Source organism: Cydia strobilella, chromosome 13 (genome assembly GCF_947568885.1).
Source record: "Cydia strobilella chromosome 13, ilCydStro3.1, whole genome shotgun sequence".
In the NCBI taxonomy this organism is placed as follows: Eukaryota; Metazoa; Arthropoda; class Insecta; order Lepidoptera; family Tortricidae; genus Cydia; species Cydia strobilella.
In genome coordinates this window covers 14056003-14077037 of record NC_086053.1, presented here as the reverse complement: position 1 = coordinate 14077037, position 21035 = coordinate 14056003, and the positions used below count along the sequence as shown (strand labels likewise).

At 35.5% G+C, this 21035-nt stretch overlaps 1 protein-coding gene across 4 annotated transcripts in view; it reads right to left on the bottom strand.

The window, feature by feature from the left end:
• Window positions 1-21035, bottom strand: part of LOC134746779 (espin) — a 132529-nt gene that overhangs the window by 49082 nt on the left and 62412 nt on the right. For 3 of the 4 annotated variants that reach the window (XM_063681319.1, XM_063681317.1, XM_063681316.1), the window contains exon 2: window positions 16978-17133. In XM_063681319.1, coding sequence (XP_063537389.1) covers window positions 16978-17090 — 113 coding nt within the window. In that variant the 5' untranslated portion in view covers window positions 17091-17133. Of the gene's footprint in view, window positions 1-4705; window positions 4895-16977; window positions 17134-21035 lie in introns of those variants that run through there. The other variant, XM_063681320.1, reaches the window with a different exon arrangement.

Here is a 21035-nt window from a genome sequence, read left to right as displayed (position 1 = left end):
GATTATGACGTGTCTTTTTATTGAAAAACACTTGAAAAATAAGTCACAGCAATAATGTAACAATTATATAGCATACTAGATTTTTCTCGCGACTTCGTCTGCGTGGAGTTGGTAATTTATGTAGCTTATTATTTTTTATCCAATCTGCTTTTTATCGATTCCCCATACAAACTTCTACCCCCCCCTTTTCACCCCCTTAAAGGATGACTTCTCGGATAAAAACTACCCTATGTCCTTCCCCGGTACTCAAACTATCTCTATACCAAATTTCAAGCGATTTCGGTTCAGCGGTTTAAGCGTGAAGAGGTAACAGACTGACAGATAGACAGACAGACACACTTACGCATTTATAATATTAGTATGGATAGTATGGATATATGCTTCAAGAAGAGTTACACCTACAATTACAAAACAAACCCGGTCACTGCCCGTTGCCCGTAACGTTTTTACACACAACGAGTTACGACTTTACGACCAACACTTTCCCTAATTGCTTATACATGGCAATTTGCGTATGGACACGTGTTCTTAAACTGGACACAACATCGAGAATGCCGTTGCAATTTCGACCGTGAGGCGAACCATTAAGGTTTAATTAAATAAAAAACCAAAGACCTATGTAACTCCGTATAAGATGAATCCAGTCTAAGGAAAAAACGTGCCTTGGAGATATATTTAAGAGTTTTAAGTTTGGTTATAAATAGGTGTTTTACGGTTAGGTTAGATATGACCGCTATATCAATCAATCTTAATTTTCAATTGTAATTTTTCATTTTTCATTTTCAATTTTAATTTCAATTTTTACTTTATTTTTTTGTGAATAATGAATAAGATTAATTTTAAGTGATAATTGTATATATTTGTTGTATAATAGGTAATATTGTAATAACTGATTATGAGCCTTGCAGCTTGAAATAAATGAATTTTATTTTATTTTTATTTCTTTATATTTTTCCATGTGCCTAAATAAAACACCATATTGTTATTACGACACAGATAATCCCTGTCGTAAATTCAGTTAAATCATACTTTCTCTGTATTGCGGTGGTCATGGCTGATCGAAACCAATAAACTGAGGCGTAATATGCGGGCTCGGATTTTCACTTCATTTTACACAGGCAGAAGAAATAGCATCTACTTATTTGACATGTATTGTGCAAAAGCTATGTAGAAATAGAAAATATTTATTTGGCGTAAACATTAAAACTAGAAACAAGATAGAACAAATAGGGTGCCGCTCAGCATGCCACACGCAGCATGCAGCACGTGCCATAGGCTTATTATTCGCTCCGTGCATGACTGGGCGCCGCCCTAGTGGGTGTGGGACATATTGCTTATTTGGCTGTTTGCATGTGCCAAATAGTATGGAGAAGTAGTCCCACAAAAAATCATATTTTCACCATATCGTCTGTTGCCGTTAATTTTTTTCTCTCAACCTCTAAAAATTATCTAATGCGTTAGAAAACACTAGATCTTTTAACATATTTTTAAATTGATATTTAGGTGTCGCTACCGACATTTGAAAATTTATGAAATTAAACAAAGGCGATATTATCGTAAATGACGCCTTTTATTATGTAGCAGTCACATAAACTACTATAATAGGTAAATATTGTTACGACGAACATATTAAAAACAAACCATATCCCACATCCCACATCGCAGTAAGAACGTAATTGTAGAAAACTTGTAAAAGTTGGCAGGTACTGGGGCCCATTTCTCGAATGATATTAGTCTAATATTATTTAGTCCACGAACTGTCAAATCGTATGGGTTACCATGGCAACAAGTCTAATATCGTTCGAGAAATGGGCCCCTGGTGGTAGCGACCTCTAAATGTTAATCAAAAATTCTCAAATTAATTACTTATTATTATTTTAGTAGGTAGCTAGTATTAAAACTGATATTCTTTCTTAATAAATACAATTTATTTATCATTATCGTAACTTTTTTATAACTAGTTTAACTATAAATCAGCTACAATCACCAAAGGCTAGATTGTAAAGTTATGATAATATCTAAATTAAGTGTATATTTATTTAAATTAATGACCTCGGTATAAGGCAGGTTTAATTTTAGGCCTAACGTTTAGGTGCAGAACAAAAAATCTACTCAATATGACAAGCTACGACCTGCATTGCATTTGCATCTTAGTTTTGCTTTTGAAAATTAAAATTTAAAAAAAACCAGTCAAGTGCGAGTCGGGCTTACGTTCCAAGGGTTCCGTACATTACACATTTTTTTACAATGTATTTTTTTATGTGAAACGTGAGTGAAATGTCTAAAAACCCGTAGGGGTTGAATCAAAAACTAGGTAATTAAATCCGACTCACGCTTGACTCGGATTTAATTACCTGACTAAACTGTTTAATTTATGCTAATTTTTTTTTTTTTTTTAATTTGAGATTCTTACAATGAGCTCTTTCATTTGAAATGTAATGCAATATATAGTTAAAAACTTTTTTTTTAATTTTCTTGTTTACCCTCCAAAAGTGGCCACTATGTTTAAAATTCATTTGTTAACGTTACATGGCTGTCTTTGGGTTACAAACTTACATATGTGTACCAAATTTCAACTCAATTGGTCCAGTAATTTTTAGTACTGCGGCAGCGTTGATCCTGTCGCAGTTATATGGCAACAGTATTGCAGCTGCAGTTGATATCCAAATATCACCTTAAATCGCTTAGGTCTATAGGGCCTTCGGTCGTTTTTCACAAAATCAAGTTGTTGGGCAAAAAAGAAAATCATATTAAAACATAAATAAGCGTACCGCTGTATTTGTCAATTTCCTTGATAAAATGAGTGACGGATTTAACGTCATTCGTTTGTAATTCACCAAGTTCATTCCCCTCATTTATTAAATAAAATTAAATCAACATGGCCCATTGGATGTGGTTTCAGAACGGAACGCGGCGGGCACCGTTGCGTCGTATCGTGCTCGCATCCCCCAGTTCATTGCGTACATTAATATGGATGAGCCTGCTAAATGGACCAGCCAGTGTTGCCAACCTAACTGGACTTGTAAGTCTTGTAACCAGGGCTATCTGTCTCTGTCTCTCTAATTACGCCTTTATTTTAGTAAAAGGGAAAGATGCGAGCTTCGGTTTTCGCGGTAGCCCCTCCAGAGTGATCGGCAATCTTTTCGCGAATGTTCAATGTTGGCTGGACTTGTATGAGCGTTTTTACATTGTCCGATACGATACGGATGTCGGATGATCTTTGGAGAAAAACAGCTGATAGAAAATGCCCCATGGCATCAACTTTTATTTTTACATTAGATTTTTCCTTTTTTTTTCAACTTCACTTGTCAAAAAATATTCTTGAGTACTAAGTTTTCGATTTTATGGATATTTTGTACGACAGGCGAGTGTAAGACCTAATGTTTCTGGGAGAAATATTATCATTAACATCAACTGTATCGAATAGTAGAATAAAATAGCGAATGTTTATTTTTTGGAATTTTTTGTCGGTTCGATTGCCGGGCGAGCCAAGCGAATTAAAAAAAATCTTTGAATGCAGTTTTGTTTATTTTTAAAAATAATAGAATGTTGAACTTAAGGTTTTAAGGCAGTTTCCCTCCAGAGCCCATAATTTTTTTCCACACTGTATAATCGTGTCATCATGGAGAAATATCACTAGTATAAGTGGGAACTGCAAGCAGTGTAAGCAAAATTTACTTACACGTTCTATCACATCATAACCAAAGAAAACCAGCGTAAATGCACTTTAATTATTTTAAATTAAGTGTGTGTAGCAACCGGCCGCATTTTTGATGCCACGGTGTTTATCTGGCCATCGTAACTCGTGCTTACGATTAGGCTATTATTTTAATGATGGCTGGTGAAACCACGTACCTTTCAATTGGACTTGTTTGGAGTGAAAAATGCATGCCAAAGGATTAGTAATAGTTTTGAATTTACGTAGCAGAAACATTTCTTGGGGAGTTCTTCGTCGCCGCAAAGAGAGGGGCTTCGACCCCCGCTCCGGTTCGTTCCTAGCGCAGAGGTTGTCCATCGCGGAAACGCAGCAAGCGTTATGGGCACCTTTGCGTCGGGAGCGATGCGGGGTGGGTTGTTTGAGTAGTTATGTAGATTTTATAGTTTAGTTTAAAGTGGGTTTAGTCTTAGTTACGTTGCGTAGTGGATGATATTGATGTTTAGTTTTGGCAATTTTTTCTTGCCATTTTACACCTGCACCTGCAGCCTGCGGTTGTTCACAGAATTATTATAAAATAAAGTAACATTTATGACCGTTCATTAACCCTTAAATGCATATTGTTGCCAAATGTATACAAAGCATTGGACAGCTCACAGATTCAACAGAAAAAAGCTTAAGTTTCTGAAGCTAAACATTTTTTCCAACCAAAAATAAAAAATCATGCATTTAAGGGTTAATAAATGTATCGTTAGTAAATTATGATTGGTCATTTAAGTTATTTTTTACGAAAGTATTTCTGAATCAAAAAATATTTTTTTAATCTTTAAGCCTAAGATCTAAGATATCACGCCTTTATATTATGTATAGATGCGAAAATGACAAATGAAAAAATAGATGATAAAAGTGCAATGATTAGTACTCAAAATTTTCATAAATTTTGCCACACATATGGATAAAATGCAACTCTCTTATTAGTTTTATACAAAGAGAGTCTTTACGAGCTGGTGTGGTGAAAAACTTACACGTATTATCCTTGAAAAATCATACCTGAGCAAACTGGCTGGAATAGTCTTGGAGTACTTCAGCCGCGCAGAGGCCGACCGATTCGGCCGCGAAGGTCGCGGACACGTCGCCATTTTCTTTTTCAATGTTCCAAATTCAAAACATCACATGAACACGCAACACTGTTCTATAACTTTCGATTTACAGTTCAAATTCCGGTGCTCCTCAAATCGTAGATGCTCTACGATTTCCTTGAGATAAAAGAAAGGTTATTTTCTGGCTTTCAAATGCGAGTTTTATATTAAATTTATTCAAGCTAAATTAGTAAGTTTTTTTACGATATAGGAGGCTAACGAGCAGACGAATTGCCCGATGGTAAGCGATTACCGGCGCCTATGGACTGGAGGGGTTGTAAGTACGCTGCCGGCCTTTATAAGATAGGAGTGAAGTAAATTTTAGTCAATGGTAATCTTTCAAAAACGATCAATCCTCTGCTTCCAAATATAATATGGTCGTGGTATTTTCTGTCTATATTTGAAATAATAAGTAGGTACCTACATAATTCTAAAATTAGTATACGACATATAACATAACACATAACATGACATTCGACGTAGCATGGCAGATTGGCAAAACTCAACAACTTAATTTTTTATCAATAAAAAATTGTACTCTCTCTTTTATCATAGTCTCTTATCATGAAAACTTGTCATTATAGCCAGGTTGCCGTAATTAATTACTATATATTACGAAACCAAAGCAAAAGAAACAAATAAATACTGTATATAATAAAAACAAGGTTAGTTATTTCGCTATAGGTACTATTACTTTTTCACAAAGTTATATACAGCCTCATTGACGCAACTATCAGTGAAACTAGTATAACTCGCGCTCTCTAAATGTCCCGATTGACTATTTATCTAGCAGGTAGATATCGGTTAAACCTATACACTGTCACGAACAAAATAAACACTGTAGAAAAACAACTAATTTTGCTCACAATTCTGTCACTGACGTAACATCTACACCTGCCCCATAGATACGTCCAAGTCTGTCATTAACAGTAATTTTCGCTGATTGTTCTAATGATGTCCTAATTGGAAAATTTGTCTAGCAGAACCCCTCGTGTTTAAACTTCATTCGATAGCGTAACGAGCTTTCGCGTTTGCGTTATGTCTACTTGTTGGAAGCTCAAAATCCCATACAAAATGATACGTCATGTCACACCTCTTCTTCTACCTAACGTTATCGCGGCCTTTGCCAGGGTCCGCTTTCCTACTAGCCTTTCTCCACTGCGCGATCCTGGGCGTCCTCATGTCACACTATCGAATTAATTTACACGTGTACAGATAAATATGAGTTACACCTATCGCTATCGCAAATACTTAGGCACATTTTACCCAACGACTCACATAAACTACTAATTTTGGTCACAATTTTGTCACTGACGTATATCCACACCAGCGCCATAGATACATCTGTCTCTTGTCAGTGAAAACAGTTATTTTCGCGATTTCTAATATCCCGATTGACAGTTTATCCGTCTGACCGACGGATTAGGAATATCTGGCAGCCAATAGCGCGCGACATATTATCACGCTTGCGCAGAATTCTCATCATTTCGATTTGGTTTAGTGGGATGCGCACTTAAGTTTTTGTACAGTGAAAATGTTTTGAAGTTTACAGTGGAGGATGATGAATTTATTGTTATTTTGTGTTTATCGGTGATTTCGCTTTGCATCATGTCATGTCTTCACACATTTCGTTTAGGTACTTAAAAACCTAGTCTACCAAAAGTACCAAACTATTCCTATCATATTTATTTTTATACCTAGGTACCTATTTTATTAAATTTGTGGGATAAATAAAGACGACATAAATTAGGACTAGATTTTCTTCAATTTCAGGCCTAGACTTTACTATTTAAGAATCTGTTTAGGTTTACATCCTTAAATCGTAACTCGTATCGCAACTTGTTTGCATGTTACGAAACATAAAATAATTTGCCAAATATTATTTAAATAAACCACTATAATATTTGTTACTTTAATATAAATCTAATGCAAAACAGAACATTAGCGTTACTTCACGTTACTTTCCTTAAAATTCGAGAGTGAACGCGTAAATATGTAAATTCGAGAGATCTAAATAAATTAAGTGTTCTTTTGTTTCACTTTCGGTATAAATTCCTACTCTTCATAGTGGATAAAATCTTTATCTAACGTTGGTCAATGTTTAATTGTTATGTGTAACTTAATAACGCTATGAGCAAAGAATAAGCATAACATGTCCTAAGTCTAAGTACTTATCATTTCTCTTTTTTATGAGTTTGTTACATGGGCTCTTTAGATAAAAGATACACTTCTGATGAAAGATGTTATACATAATAACTTCATAAGGCCATTCCATCGGTTTGCCGCTGTCTCTGTCACATTTCGCAAGAAAGAACGGGAAAGATCATGCGCGCCAAGTGTCAATTTTGATCGAATTTTGACAATTTTTATTTATTTTAAAGACGTTACCCTACAATATCGAAATTCGAAAGCTATGAAATTACTATTTAAGTTAAGATTGTTTTCCCCTCACTAGGTCGGAAAGCCGTCTATTATCCTTTAAAACAAGCGGGGAAAAACGCATTTTATCCACTAGTGGGGAAAGTAATTTGACCTTGGATAGAGCGTGTTTAAGTAGCTTGACAGATAACAAAACGTAAAACGCTCATAATAATGGTTCGTTCGATATTAATTATCATTAAATAAATGGTTTGAGAATCTAATAAAAAATACCAAATTTAGCTTTAGTTAATAATTTTAAGTCATAAACCTTAAAATTCCATAAGAAACGTTAGATTTTTTATAATGATGTTAAATATAATTCTGAACGCACAAGTTGAGTCGATGCAATTTCAAAACGCATCGTTGACATTTCATACATCAGAACAGAAATGTTAACATTGTCAACAAAATTTTTACTGTTCTTCTCACCGACTCACGTAAAAATCAGAATTTCTAGTGTTTTCTGTTATAATATCGTAAAAAAAAATAGTGATTCCAGTGATGAAGATGATCTAACGCCTGTGGATGTTGCACTTTCCTCGCTATAGTGAGGGGAAAAGTTTTGTGTTACACACGGGTGCAAATGTATTTTACTTCTCGTGTGTTGAAACACTCGCTACGCTCAGGATTCTATTTTAGAACCACTCGCTTCGCTCGTGGTTCAACTATAGAATCCTTTCGCTTGCTCATGTTTCAATTCCACACTCGCGGGTAAAATACAACTTTGCACCCTTGTATAACAAATAACTATTTTTCTTCTTTTTTTGTTTATAGTATCATATAATAAATAACCGAGTAAAGCTGGATTAAAAGTCCGAGTTTGAGGTTACTTTGGGAATTAATTGTATCGAGCGAAGTGTCATAATTCGTGTATCGGAAGCTATGATGTTAAAGATAATATAGTCAAGAACTAGATATATTTTTTCCACGTCTACGAATATCAACGCCTCTTAGAAAAACATGATCATATAAGGAGATTTTTCGCCTTCTGTCTCAGGGAACCGCCATAAGCGATAATTAATGTCATTAACGGGTCTAACGCGATTAAATTTCATTGTACTAGGCTAGGTTGCACTAGCTGTGGTCACTGAAACGTCGGAAAAAAGGGAAACTAATGAAATTTAATAGCGTTAGACCTGTTAATGACATTACAGTCTGGCAAAACAAGAGTAGAAATTAAAAAGTGGCAACACTGTAGTGTCGTCCCGTTTTTCTTAGATTGATTTGAAAGGGACGACACTACAGTGTTGCCACTTTTTAATTTCTACTCTTTTTTGCCAGACTTTAATTATGTGTACAAAACGCGATAGGTAGTTTAGTGTTATTTTAGTGTAATTTCGGCAATGGTGGGCGGTTCAAAGGCTGTAAGATAACTGTAGATGGGGATTTTTAACGTTTTAAAATTATTAATAAGAATATTCGAAGATAATGTAGGTCAACAACAATAAGTTATTGTTTTGATTTAAAAGTGCCCTTCTTGTCACGGATCTATCGTTATTATTAATGTTACAAAGGGCATTGTTATCCTATGTCAAGGTTTTATATGTATCTTACTATATTATATTGCTATTAAATAATAAATGTATAGGAATGGCGGTCTACTGCATTTTATTTACCGGTAACCAATTCGGATCTATAAATTTGTTTTGTGAAAATTGCGGAGTCTTTTTCACTTTCAAAAGAAAATATATAAATTTTATTTAACCGGTGTATGAGCTAATAATAACATATCACAGTATTCGTTTTCTATTAAAAATATTTTTTAAATACTTTTGTCGCTTTTTGTGGGGCCCATCTTGTGATAAAAAATGGGTCAAAAACTGTCAAAATGTGCATATACGAGTATGTCGTCTGACTAATGCATAGGTACCATGATAATTATATCGATTGCATAATATTAGGCGGGCGTCCAGTTTTATATCCCATAGCCCAGTATTCAATCCATCGCTTTCACATCGTTTATTTTAGATTCCATCAACTGTCAATATTTAGTCGTTTCCTAATACCCTGGCGGGTGGTGTCTCTGCGTGCGTCCCATGACACGGGCAAGGGCAGCATCCGCTAGGTGTAACCCCTTTACATATCATTAAAGTGTCAATAGTTTCTACCAGTTACTGGTTTAAGAGCATATACATCCAGGAAAGTAAGAAAAACATAGCAAAAATAGACGACCGGTCTGGCCTAGTGGGCAGTGACCCTGCTTGTGAAGCCGATGGTCCGGGGTTCGAATCCCAGTAAGGGCATTTATTTGTGTGATGAGCACAGATATTTGTTCCTGAGTCATGGTTGTTTTCTACGTATTTAATTTATTTAAGTATTTATATATATATCATTGTCTGAGTACCCATAACACAAGCCTGGGCTTACCGTGGGACTTAGTCATTCTGTGTAAGAATGTCCTAAATATAATATTTATTTATTTAAAAATTGTGTATTTTACTATGTTTGAAGTTGTATATTTTGTTCCAAAAATTTAAGAATTATATACCTAAGCTTAATTTCTGGTTTAATTACTTAAAACGAGTACTAAAGGGTCTCTGAGCTGTCCCAACTTAGTCCCAAATCTGTGTTTTACCCAACTGCCCATTCGATGTACAGCGAGCTGCAAAATTTTAATTAATTTTATTTACTAATAAAGTGGGCATGCAAATTTTGCGGCTAGATGTACAATAAATTATAGGGAACTCTTTATTTTTTTTAATTCAGAAACACCGACAGGTACGTATGTATATTGCGTATCAAACAAAACTAGATCGAAAAAAAGTCCTAAATCACATCACAAATAAGAAAACGAACCGAGCACTGAAAAGTCCGGAATTCGCGTTTCACCGTGCGCGCGGACGCGCATGCGCGGAGTTATAGTCGACTAATGCGCGCTACGCCGCTACGGAGATCTACTTGGGGTTAGGGAGAGGATCTGTAGTGTGAGCGAGCGTGAGCGGAGGCGGAGGCGGTTTTGAACAGACGTGAGTTGGCATCGTCACAAAATACATGAGAGAAACGAAAACGCGTCATCTTATGAGAGTGTCTATATAAAGCGACTAGTTTTCGTTGCTTGTGTGTGTATTGTTATTGTCATCTGTCACAACTTATGTTTTTCTTGGAAACCACGATTCTCTACTTACTATAGATACTTTTAATAACATCAAAACGTAATTAGGGCAGATATTAAGCGCTGGCTTACTAATAGAACCACACTTCTAACCTAATTTTTGATAGGCCTAATCTAGCCGTAACAAGGCTCACAAATTATCTCCTTACTTTATCTACCATGGTTCTTGACGACTACAACTATTAGATTTAAGGGCATCCTAAAAGTGTACTCAAATAGGTATATTAGGTATTCAATTTTACTTTAATGTTGTAACTTTACAATCATACTCGAAAACCAGAATAGATAATAACAATCAGAAATCAAAATCCGCTATTCCAAATGATCCTCTTTTCGCTCTCGCTTCTCCTATCACTATACCAAATCCCTAAGCATCAGTTACCCACTTATCGCTCCCCTTCAAGTATGTAATTATTTTTTATTTATGCCACATTATATATGCCGTTATTGCGAAAGGTATTAATTCTAATTTAATTAGCACTATCTTCACAAAACTTTATTATAACTAAATATATTAAAAATGAAAGTTGACACACATTTGTCAAAAAGTATTACGTGTATTTTATTAGTAAATCATAAAATTATTAGGTTTACGTATGTTATGTAGCATTTATTTATGGATGCGCCTTGTACACATATGTTGTTGTGTGTGGAACATTAAACCGGAAGTATGGAATACCAACATACAAAGTATACAAACATTCACGCTTCTTTCTTTTCATGTTTATGGCACCGAACATTTTTACACGCACCCAATATTGTACATTTCATAGAGGTTTCTAAAAAAAGGATTAAGTACATGTGTAATTTTACCTGTAAAGTATGTGAAAGAAATTTGTTTTTTCCTCAGGAAGGGAGCGAAAAAACGGGTCATTATGTATAGACATTTCTAAATAAAATTGATCGATATGTAAAGCGCAGTTAACATTAGAGCATTTTCATGGGTTACGAACTTACGACCAAAAATCAAATGTATCTGTACACTATCAATAATAAAGTCATTATTTATAGTAATATGCGTGTCGACCAAATTTTGACCAGACGCCCAGACTTGACCAGAGTCGCCGATATATATAACTAATATATTTATATCGGCGGCAGTGGGTAGGTTCGTGTGACGTGTGACTCGTAAGTGTTTACATTCTTATAACTAGGACCTATCTAACAACCCCTTCAAACTTTAAGCTACGAAACAAATCGTCACGGTTACTTCATAGCTTGCACAATGACTAAATTATTCGCACACCATCCTTGCATCGTGTATAGTATACTAATGAATGATATGCGTTTACATTAATGATTAACATTAATTAATACGCATGCAGTCGCGGAAATCCTAGATCTTTCTAGACTACATTTTTAAAAGGAAAGATCTACGGTAATAGCATATAATCACAATTTCAAACATAAATATATATATTTTTTTATACCACGTCGGTAGCAATCAAGCATACGGCCCGCCTGATGGTAAGCAGTTACCGTAGCCTATGGACGCCTGCAACACCGGAGATATTACACGCGCGTTGCCGACCCTTTAAAAACCTTTACACTCCTTTTTTGTATATTATGTACCTTCCTATTCTTCATATGTATTTTGTAGAGCTCCACCAAGAAATGATAATTTTAAATTCAATCATTTGCATGGATAAAGGCTAATCACATTCTTCTTCGACCTAGCTACATAATCACATTAAATAAATTAAATACCTAATATCTTAAATGGGTAATATTGGAAATGTCTTCTTATATGCTATCAAATTTTCTCGTTAAGAAAAACTAAAAGTCCAATTGTTTTGTAACATGTAAAAAAATTTCAGAAGGTTGATTTTTTATTTAAAATAATAACAAGAAGGTTATTTCTCGGTGTTATTTAATTTCCTTTTTGATTGTTTCCTTTATATTTCCTGGATATAATATACTTAATCGTAATAGTACAGTCAGCAGGAGCAGCTCAATGGTTGAGATGTTGAAAATCGGCCGAGGCAGAATGAATTATCTTGTCATCTTAAAAATGTCCAAAACTAAGCACGATATACGATATATTGTACATACCATAGAGTAACTTATACTAGAGCGGTACTGTCATAGTAAATTTTGTAACCCCAGTAAATTCACTGCCATCTGTCGACACACTTTAAAACTAAAAATAAATATTTATAAAAATAGGATAAAATGTATTTAAATATGGATAAATGATTTTTTTTATTTGCATTAATTATTTTTATGATTTTGATCCATGTTCTTTCACTGATATGCGTTAAAATTATAAATAACAAACGAAACCGTCAACGCCCTCTATACGAGTGTAGGCCAAAACTAGTGGCGCCCTCTGATCGAGAATCAAATTTTCGTGATTTTCGAGGCACGTTTTTTCCTTAGACTGTATCCGTCTATTACGGAGTTATATCTATCTTTTTACATACAAACAGCAACACTCTTGATGCACCTTATGCCTTTTGTTAAAAGGTTTACGAACTGTCAGTTAACAGTGTGGGCGATGGTATATGCACGCAGATATAGTATATAACGCGTCTATTACACTCATTAGACAGTTGCAAAGACAAAAGTTGGATCCTTTCGATTAAAAATGATAAATTATGCCTTTCACTAATAAACATCTCAATCACAAACTCATGCGCAACATTTATCGACGGCAATAAATTACCATCCCCTGAATACCACTATTTATAACCAAGAAAGTATTTAAGTGTAAAAACTATAACGAAATGATACAGCTAGAAAGCGGCTGTAATTTACCAACTAAAACTAAATGATCGTAACATTACATGAAGCTAGTAAAATGCCTAAAAAAACATCAAAAATTAACCTTAAAACAACTACGTGAAGTCTACGAATGATCATGTAAGTTCCAGTTCCGTAGTTAAGTCTTTCTGCGATTGGCGGTGGTCGTGATGCGATCAGATAATCGCAGGCGCATCTTTACAGTGTGCGATCCTGGTGCCGGTACGGGCGGTCGCAGATCTGATCGAACGGGGTCAGGAGTTTCACCGCGATGTCGAAAATATATTTCATGTAAAATAAGGACTACTTACTAGTTACATATATAAAAGTTTAAAAAAAAATGGGAAGCATATCTGTTCGTGTAGCCACAGGATAAAAAAAAGAAGCCACTGCAAAATTGGTATATCTATTTAATGAAAGAGTTCACGAGTGTCACTCTAAATTGCTTACTACATATTAAGGTGCGGTTATTTCCTTACTAAGGTGCCAGGACCGTTCTTCATTAGCATCAAATATATTATTTCTTGGCATATTGAATCATAAGTAGTTTTTGCTACATTGATGCATGGACACCATATAACTAAACATTACAAATTGGAATCACTAGTCAGAGTGACAAACTGTATTGCTATGACATTAATTCCCACTTATTCGTGCTCAATACGGACTCGTTAATGTAATAGACTAGCCCCGTTTTGATGTACAGTCGCCATCAGATATATACGAGCGGCTAAGGTGTTCACAATATCTGAACACGCACTCTAACGCCGTGACAATAGGGGCGTGTTCAGATATTTGTGAGCGCCTTAGCCGCTCCGATATATTTGATGGCAACTGCACAATAACGGTCCGAATCACAACAGGTGCATCGTGAAATGATTGATAGGAATGATAGGTTATGTAGCTAATGTCCACTTACGCTCGATTCTGGAGATGACATGGTGATTAGATTGTATTGATGTTAATACTAAAGAAAGACAAGATTGGGTAGGTAGATGTTAATGCATTTGTTTTAAAATAAGTGTTATAGGACCTATTTACATAAAACACTACACACTGGTGCAGTAATTTATAACGATTTCGGAGATAAAAATGCAACCCCGTGAATGTCGATTAGAGAGATATACCTGTGTAAATATGTACATGAATGTACATGTTGATAGAGGGAACAGAGAGCCCCATTGAAAACCGTCGGACAACTTGAACATCGACATAATTATCAACCAAACCTGAGTATAATAAATAATTATTTTTGATTTATAAGTTTATCAAAGATTTAAAATTTAGTGTATTTAATTTTCATATTAAATTACTTACTTCCAAACTACAATACACAAATCCATTACAATTTCAGAAAAACTATGACAAACATCTTACACGATTGCAAAGAAGCAGAACGTACAAATACATATTTAAGCTCTATCAGTCTAAAAACTCTAAAACGTCTGACAAAGCAATAATTTCCACCAGCTACAATCAGCCAATCATAGATGCAGCTAATTAGAGCCGGGCAGGCTGGCTGTCCGTTACGTGATCGTGCTGCACAGTTACGGATGCAAAAACTGCTACTGCGCTTCTTGTAGAGTAAGCGGGGTTAGGGTGGCTAAAATAGACTTTGACCACGCTAACTTTGCACAAACTTAGACCCAAGTGAGACCACACATGATCGAAGTGTTTGGTATGCTATAAAAGTGCAGTCAATCGCAAGTAAAAATCTAGTGTTGCTTCGATCTTGCCAATGATACATCCCTAGGAAACGGACAAAAAGCAGCAATGTAAGTCGAAAAAGATACAAATGACACGCACAGATAAGATATAGATGACATGCGATTTTCGAACAACTCAAACGTAGTTTTTCAAATTTGCCGCATTTATCTACTGACGAGATTTGCTTGACCAGCTATATTTTGTTTTCGTTTCATGCGCGATGAGGGTCGGGTGCGGGCCCTCATTTTACTTGTCACAAATGTGGGCGATTATGCCGTTCAAGGATAGGGTTGTACAACCACGAGCGGCGCTGTCGCCAGATCAGCTTAAATCATCTGTAAAGATGTACAAGGCCTGGTGATGATGGATTGAATTTTACCAATAGGTACCAGTATAGTATGTACAAGTACAACTGTAAAAGTCGACAAGACAGGAATACTGCTATTTGCGTGAGTTACAGACGTTTGGAAATAAACACACTGTTTGGAATGTGCGTTAACGCACTTCTTGTGTGGAGTGTAAAGTGCAACAGAGTGCGCGCTGCGAAAGTATCTCCAGGGAAAAATATTGTAGTGAAGAAGTTAGCTAATTAGGATAAATGCACACAACTGTCGCTAAATTCGTTGTCTAATGTTGCAGCGGATTACCTTACTTATTAACTCGCTCGTCTTGAAATTTGCCATGCATGAGCGGCCCCGATGAAAATGCAATTTAAAAATTAAATTTTAATCAATTTTACTTGCTTCATGCAATGCCTGTTTTGCTTTTAGTAGTTGGGGTAATTAGTGTTCGTTTAAAACGGATTACATCTGTAGCTTTTGCATCATTGTAGAAATCACTCGCTTATTGGTGCACGAGGTAGGCATCTCGAGTCATGTCAAAGTCAAAATCTAATTGGGATTTTTCGTATAGGCCTACTACGTTGTGTAAGTAGTAATGCTGATTTATCAAGAGTCAAGATACAAAAACATACATACACAAACATACATGTCAATAAACTTATGCTGAGAAACAGGAACCAAGATGACATTTATCAATGCATGAGTTGTGTTATGAAATCAACTGATATGTAGATACATAATAGTACAGTCGAAGGCAAAAATATCGATCCAGACAAATGGCTCAAAAATATGTGATCACGACTTTATTGTCTAAGGTGTAAGAGCATACACATATTTTGAAACTTTGGGAATGTATATATATTTATGCCCTTGACTGTACATTACGATACAAGTCATACAAGTCCGTAAAATAGGAAATTCGCAACGAGTGGCGTTATATCCTCCCTCCCTCCCTTCGGACGTGTTTTAAATCGACTCGAGTTGACAGACGATAGACATAGTTACGTAATGTGCTAATTATCGCACTAGTGCGGTAAAGTAGCACCATATGTACTCTAAATACATATTTTGACATGCAAAAAACAAATTAATATTATACATAACAATTGCTAACTGTAAAAACAGGAAACTACGAGCTCAGTGGAGTGTTGCACTAATAACAACACATCACATCACACTCTAGTTATACTGAAGTAAAGATTTATCTGCATGGAAAATTAAACTCTTAATTATATTTCCGCCATAAGAACACAGGGACTAGTACGAGCATTGTAGCGTGTTGCAATAGTTAGAGATATATGTACAGACGTATCCGTCAGATCCGTTAAATATGTTGTATACTTGTATTGTCTATGTATTGTGCACAGTTGTATTTTTACGACTAGACAGGGCGCTAAGCTGTCTTGCTTGTGGTCATTATAATTGCCACGGTATTGGTATGTAAGCGGACGCTGTAGAGGTTATAATAGGCGCTATTCTCAAGCAAAATTGTATTTCTTCGATGAGATTTTGATTTGTAAACGAGCATAGTGCCTATTGCACCTTTGTTTGAAAATCAAAGGTGCAATAGGCACTATGCTCACGGAAGCATTTAAGAACACTTTACTTCCACATGATTTGTTAAAGACATTTTATTAACTTAAATACAAGATGTGTTCTTTCGAGACGTCAAGCGTGGTATTAGCCAGCACGCAGTCCAGACCTCAGTTTGTTTGTTTGCAAACGGACGCAATTGAAGATACAATAGGCGTTGTCCTCATGCAAGACACGGAGTATTTTTCAAAAGATTTGTTAAAGCCCTGGATCGTCAACCTAGAAAGTGTCTGTATTGGACTATTCTAATTTCAAAAAAGTACTTACGAGACATCGGGTGTGGTGTTAGCTAGCAGACGCACGCAGTCTAAACATCCGCGCGCTGCCGCGTAGTGGAGTGCGAGCGCGCCATTATTAGCACGCCCGTGCGCGTGCGGCATCGCGCGACCACACCACCAGCCCTCGACAGCTAGGCGACCGCTCCTGGAAACAAAGATATTGTTTAGATTATTATTTATTGATTTTTAAGTAATCATTTTTTTGCCAAGGACCACTGCGAAATATACATATCATCTTCCTCGCGTTATCCCGGCATTTTTGCCACGGCTCATGGGAGCCTGGGGTCCGCTTGACAACTAATCCTAAGAATTGACATAGGCACTAGTTTTTACGAAAGCGACTGCCATCTGACCTTTCAACCCAGAGGGGGAACTGCGAAATATACATATGTACATGTTAAATGGGCATACAGTAAATAACGTCAATAGAGGGTTGTTCAAATTGATTTTGACATTTGAGGAAGCAATGTTGCGCCGCAATACCAATGGTCGAGTGCAGTATGAAACAGAACGGCTCGTGTTTATAAATTCGCCGATCTTTTCGGACCACCGTTTTAGAACCACTATCTTAGACCATTGGTTTCGAACCTGGGGGTAAATACCCCTGTGAGTGTAAAACGGCTATTCCTTAGTCAGCCGGTACCTCAAATTGAATGTAGAAAAATTTGAACTACAGATAGATAGTTTTTTTTTATATAACTAAATACAAACTGATAACTGTCGAGTGACAGGGGAAAACCATATTGTTACATCAATTCAAAATTAACTACGTGAAAATATGTGTTTTCAAGCAAAAGGACATTATCGCTTGACATTAGAACGCACTGACAGGTTATTCGTATAAAGATACAAGCAAATTTTGTCCTTATGGTAAGCGACAAAGTGGTACCTTTTGCTTGAAAACGTCACATATGTATTAGATAATTATGTGCAACCTGTGCCGATACCCTAGCGCTATCACATCTCCATGGCACCGCAGTGAAGGCTGGTTCGGCTGCCAATTCGGCCGAGCTCCTCAAGCGGCGCAAGTATGCAACCATAAATAGTGGTTGCATATTTGAGCCGTTTGGGGGTGAAACTATGGGGCCTTGGGGGGAAAGCGCCCATAGGGTTTTAAAGGAATGTAGCACAGCGGATCAGCATTGCCATACAACGTGGCAATGCTGCCAGCCTTCTGGGCACGATGCCAATAGACGGGGATTTGGGGCAAATTTTCTATTTATAGTTTATTTTTAAGTTTAGTTTTTAATTTAGTTTGTAATTTTGATTTTAATTCTTTTTAAAGATACACACACAAATGTTTGTTAAAGTTATCAACAATTATTAATATTGCTATAAAGAAGCTGGGACCCAATTATGTGTCTCATTATAATACATTTATATGTACATTGTACATATATGCAAATATAAAACATCATCACTTCTAATTATTAAAAAAAAATCTAGTGACACTGGATAAAATTATTCTAAAAAGTAAAAAAAATAAGCCAGTGTATTTAACACATGAGTGTGAATAAGAAGGAATATTACTACATTGACTACAATATCTACGACGATTACGACGAATAAAGAACATCAACGCGCGTTATACATCAGTTAAGTTTAGCGCCATCTATGCTTGGAGTAGCGAACTAACACGGCGACTCGCCGGTTACTAGGTATGCTTTCACTTACTTCTGCTACTTGACGGTAGATGGCGCTGCACGCTGTGAAATATCACAAGCCGTTTTTAGAATAATATTGAAAATCTTTAAATACTTGTTATTTATTAATCAATAAATTATTTTGCAATAGTATACATGTCGCCAAAAGCTTGTAGCGGTTTTCTATTTATATCTCTATAAAAAATATGGTCTAATAAAAATTGTGGAATAAACCCTTAAAATAACATCCATTTTTAGCCACTACCACAATCCATCACAATCTGAGGGTCTACCGCGAGACAATAAAATCGAAATTTTGTTATCTAACCTCCCTATCTCTTTTGCATATTCGAGCGGTAAAGAGGCAGATAACTAAATTTCGATTTTCGCGTTTCCCGGTAGGGGCGCGGGACGATTTTTTCGGCTGAAGTTGTATTTTAATTATTATTAGTTTCTATGGTGGTTATATTTTAGACTTAATACGACCGAATTTATAGTAATGTATTGTAATTTTAATAAATATTAAAAACATGTTGTTAGATAATAAGGAAATTTAATATTTAGAAAAAAATCAATAATATAAAGCCACCATCTGTGATATAAATTATATCTCAATGTTTTCTTTAAATATTATACTATTACAAAATATTTATGCTAAATATAGGTATAAGTCCGCTTACCAAACATAATTTGAACGTAACCAATAAAACTGCTCTGTTAATTAAGATCAATTGAATTTCAAATGAAAATACGTCTTTATCTCGATCTGTAATAAAATTCGCGAGTTTGTTTCATTAAAAAATAGACTTAAATCCTATTGTGTAAAGACTCAATATTCATTGAAAGATCGAGAGGGAATCTTGAGATAAAGTTGTCAGTACCGTAGCCTGGACAAACGGTATGGTCAGTGCGTTATAATAATGTATTATTATGGTAGGTATATTATGTAGATGTAGGTCGTAATGAAACTGTTATTTTATTACAATTAATGGTCCAACTAAATTAATGGTCCATCCATAAAACCTAAACAAAATGGCTATTTGGTTGAAAAATTGTTTCTTTTTTAGGGTTCCGTACCCAAAGGGTAAAAACGGGATCCTATTACTAAGACTCCGCTGTCCGTCTGTCCGTCTGTCTGTCACCAGGTTGTATCTCACGAACCGTGATAGCTAGACAGGTGAAATTTCCACAGATGATGTATTTCTGTTGCCGCCATAACAACAAATACTAAAAGTACAGAATCCTCGGTAAGCGAGTCCGACTCGTACTTGGCCGGTTTTAGAGGGCATAACCAAACGGAGTAGCCATTAGCAGGCGTTCCCCTCTGTCGAAAATAGTCGGCCAATGGTCATACAAAATGTATGGACTGACGTTTATCTGACATGGCTATTCTACGTGTACATTTGACGTTCCCCTCCCCGCAAAAATTTTATAAGTAGTCACACTACTATCAAAAAGATCAAAGATCAAAATTATCTTTATTCAGTATTAGAAAAGACATATATATGCTTACATTTTTATACAACTACATAGTGTAGTGACCTTGGTCACTAGGCGCAGCACAGTTAAGTGACCAACCGACGTCCCTAAGTCGTTAGAATAAGGTCTACAATCGGTCAGTCAACTGCACTGTCCAGTAAAGATAACTACAAAATAATATAGGTACTTTAACATTTTATGAATAAAGTAAGCTACGTCTGTTCCCCGTACTAGTATTAAACTGTATCACGGTGGAAACAGGATTCGCCATCCTCTGTTTTCAATGTGTTGACACTTGACAGTCAATAAGCAACATCATTTAATCATTTAATTTTATTAGTTAAGTTAAATATTAGCCGTACACGTGGGTCGTTTGACAAAAAAAAACCGCATTCCGATGGTTAGTTGCAGTAAGAGTAAACATGTAGTATATGCAAGAGTAACACATTATTCTTAATTTATTTAAGTATATTTAAGGTTTCATGTTAGGATCTTTTTTAATTAATATAGGCCCCTAGTGTTTTGTAAGAAATTATTTCAGTTATAGTATGTACAGATATAACTTTTTTGTTATTATTTTTATTCTATTTTATTTATTATACGTTTACAACTCTTAGATAGGGATGATTAGAATATTTTATACAATTTTAATTAGGTTTTATACCAAGTACCTACATACGTTCGACGTCAAAAATGAGACTTATATAATAACTATAATCAATACGTTATTATTTACATAATATCTATAGGTATGTGTGTGAAAAACTGACACTTATTTGAAACTTACAAGTATGTAATACATTTATTAATATGTTAAGTTGTACATATTTAGCTATAATATTTACTTAATTCTATAGGTGTGTGTGTGTCTATGTATGTGGGTTATATGTAAGTGTGTGTGTATGCCAATTACTCATTTTATTAA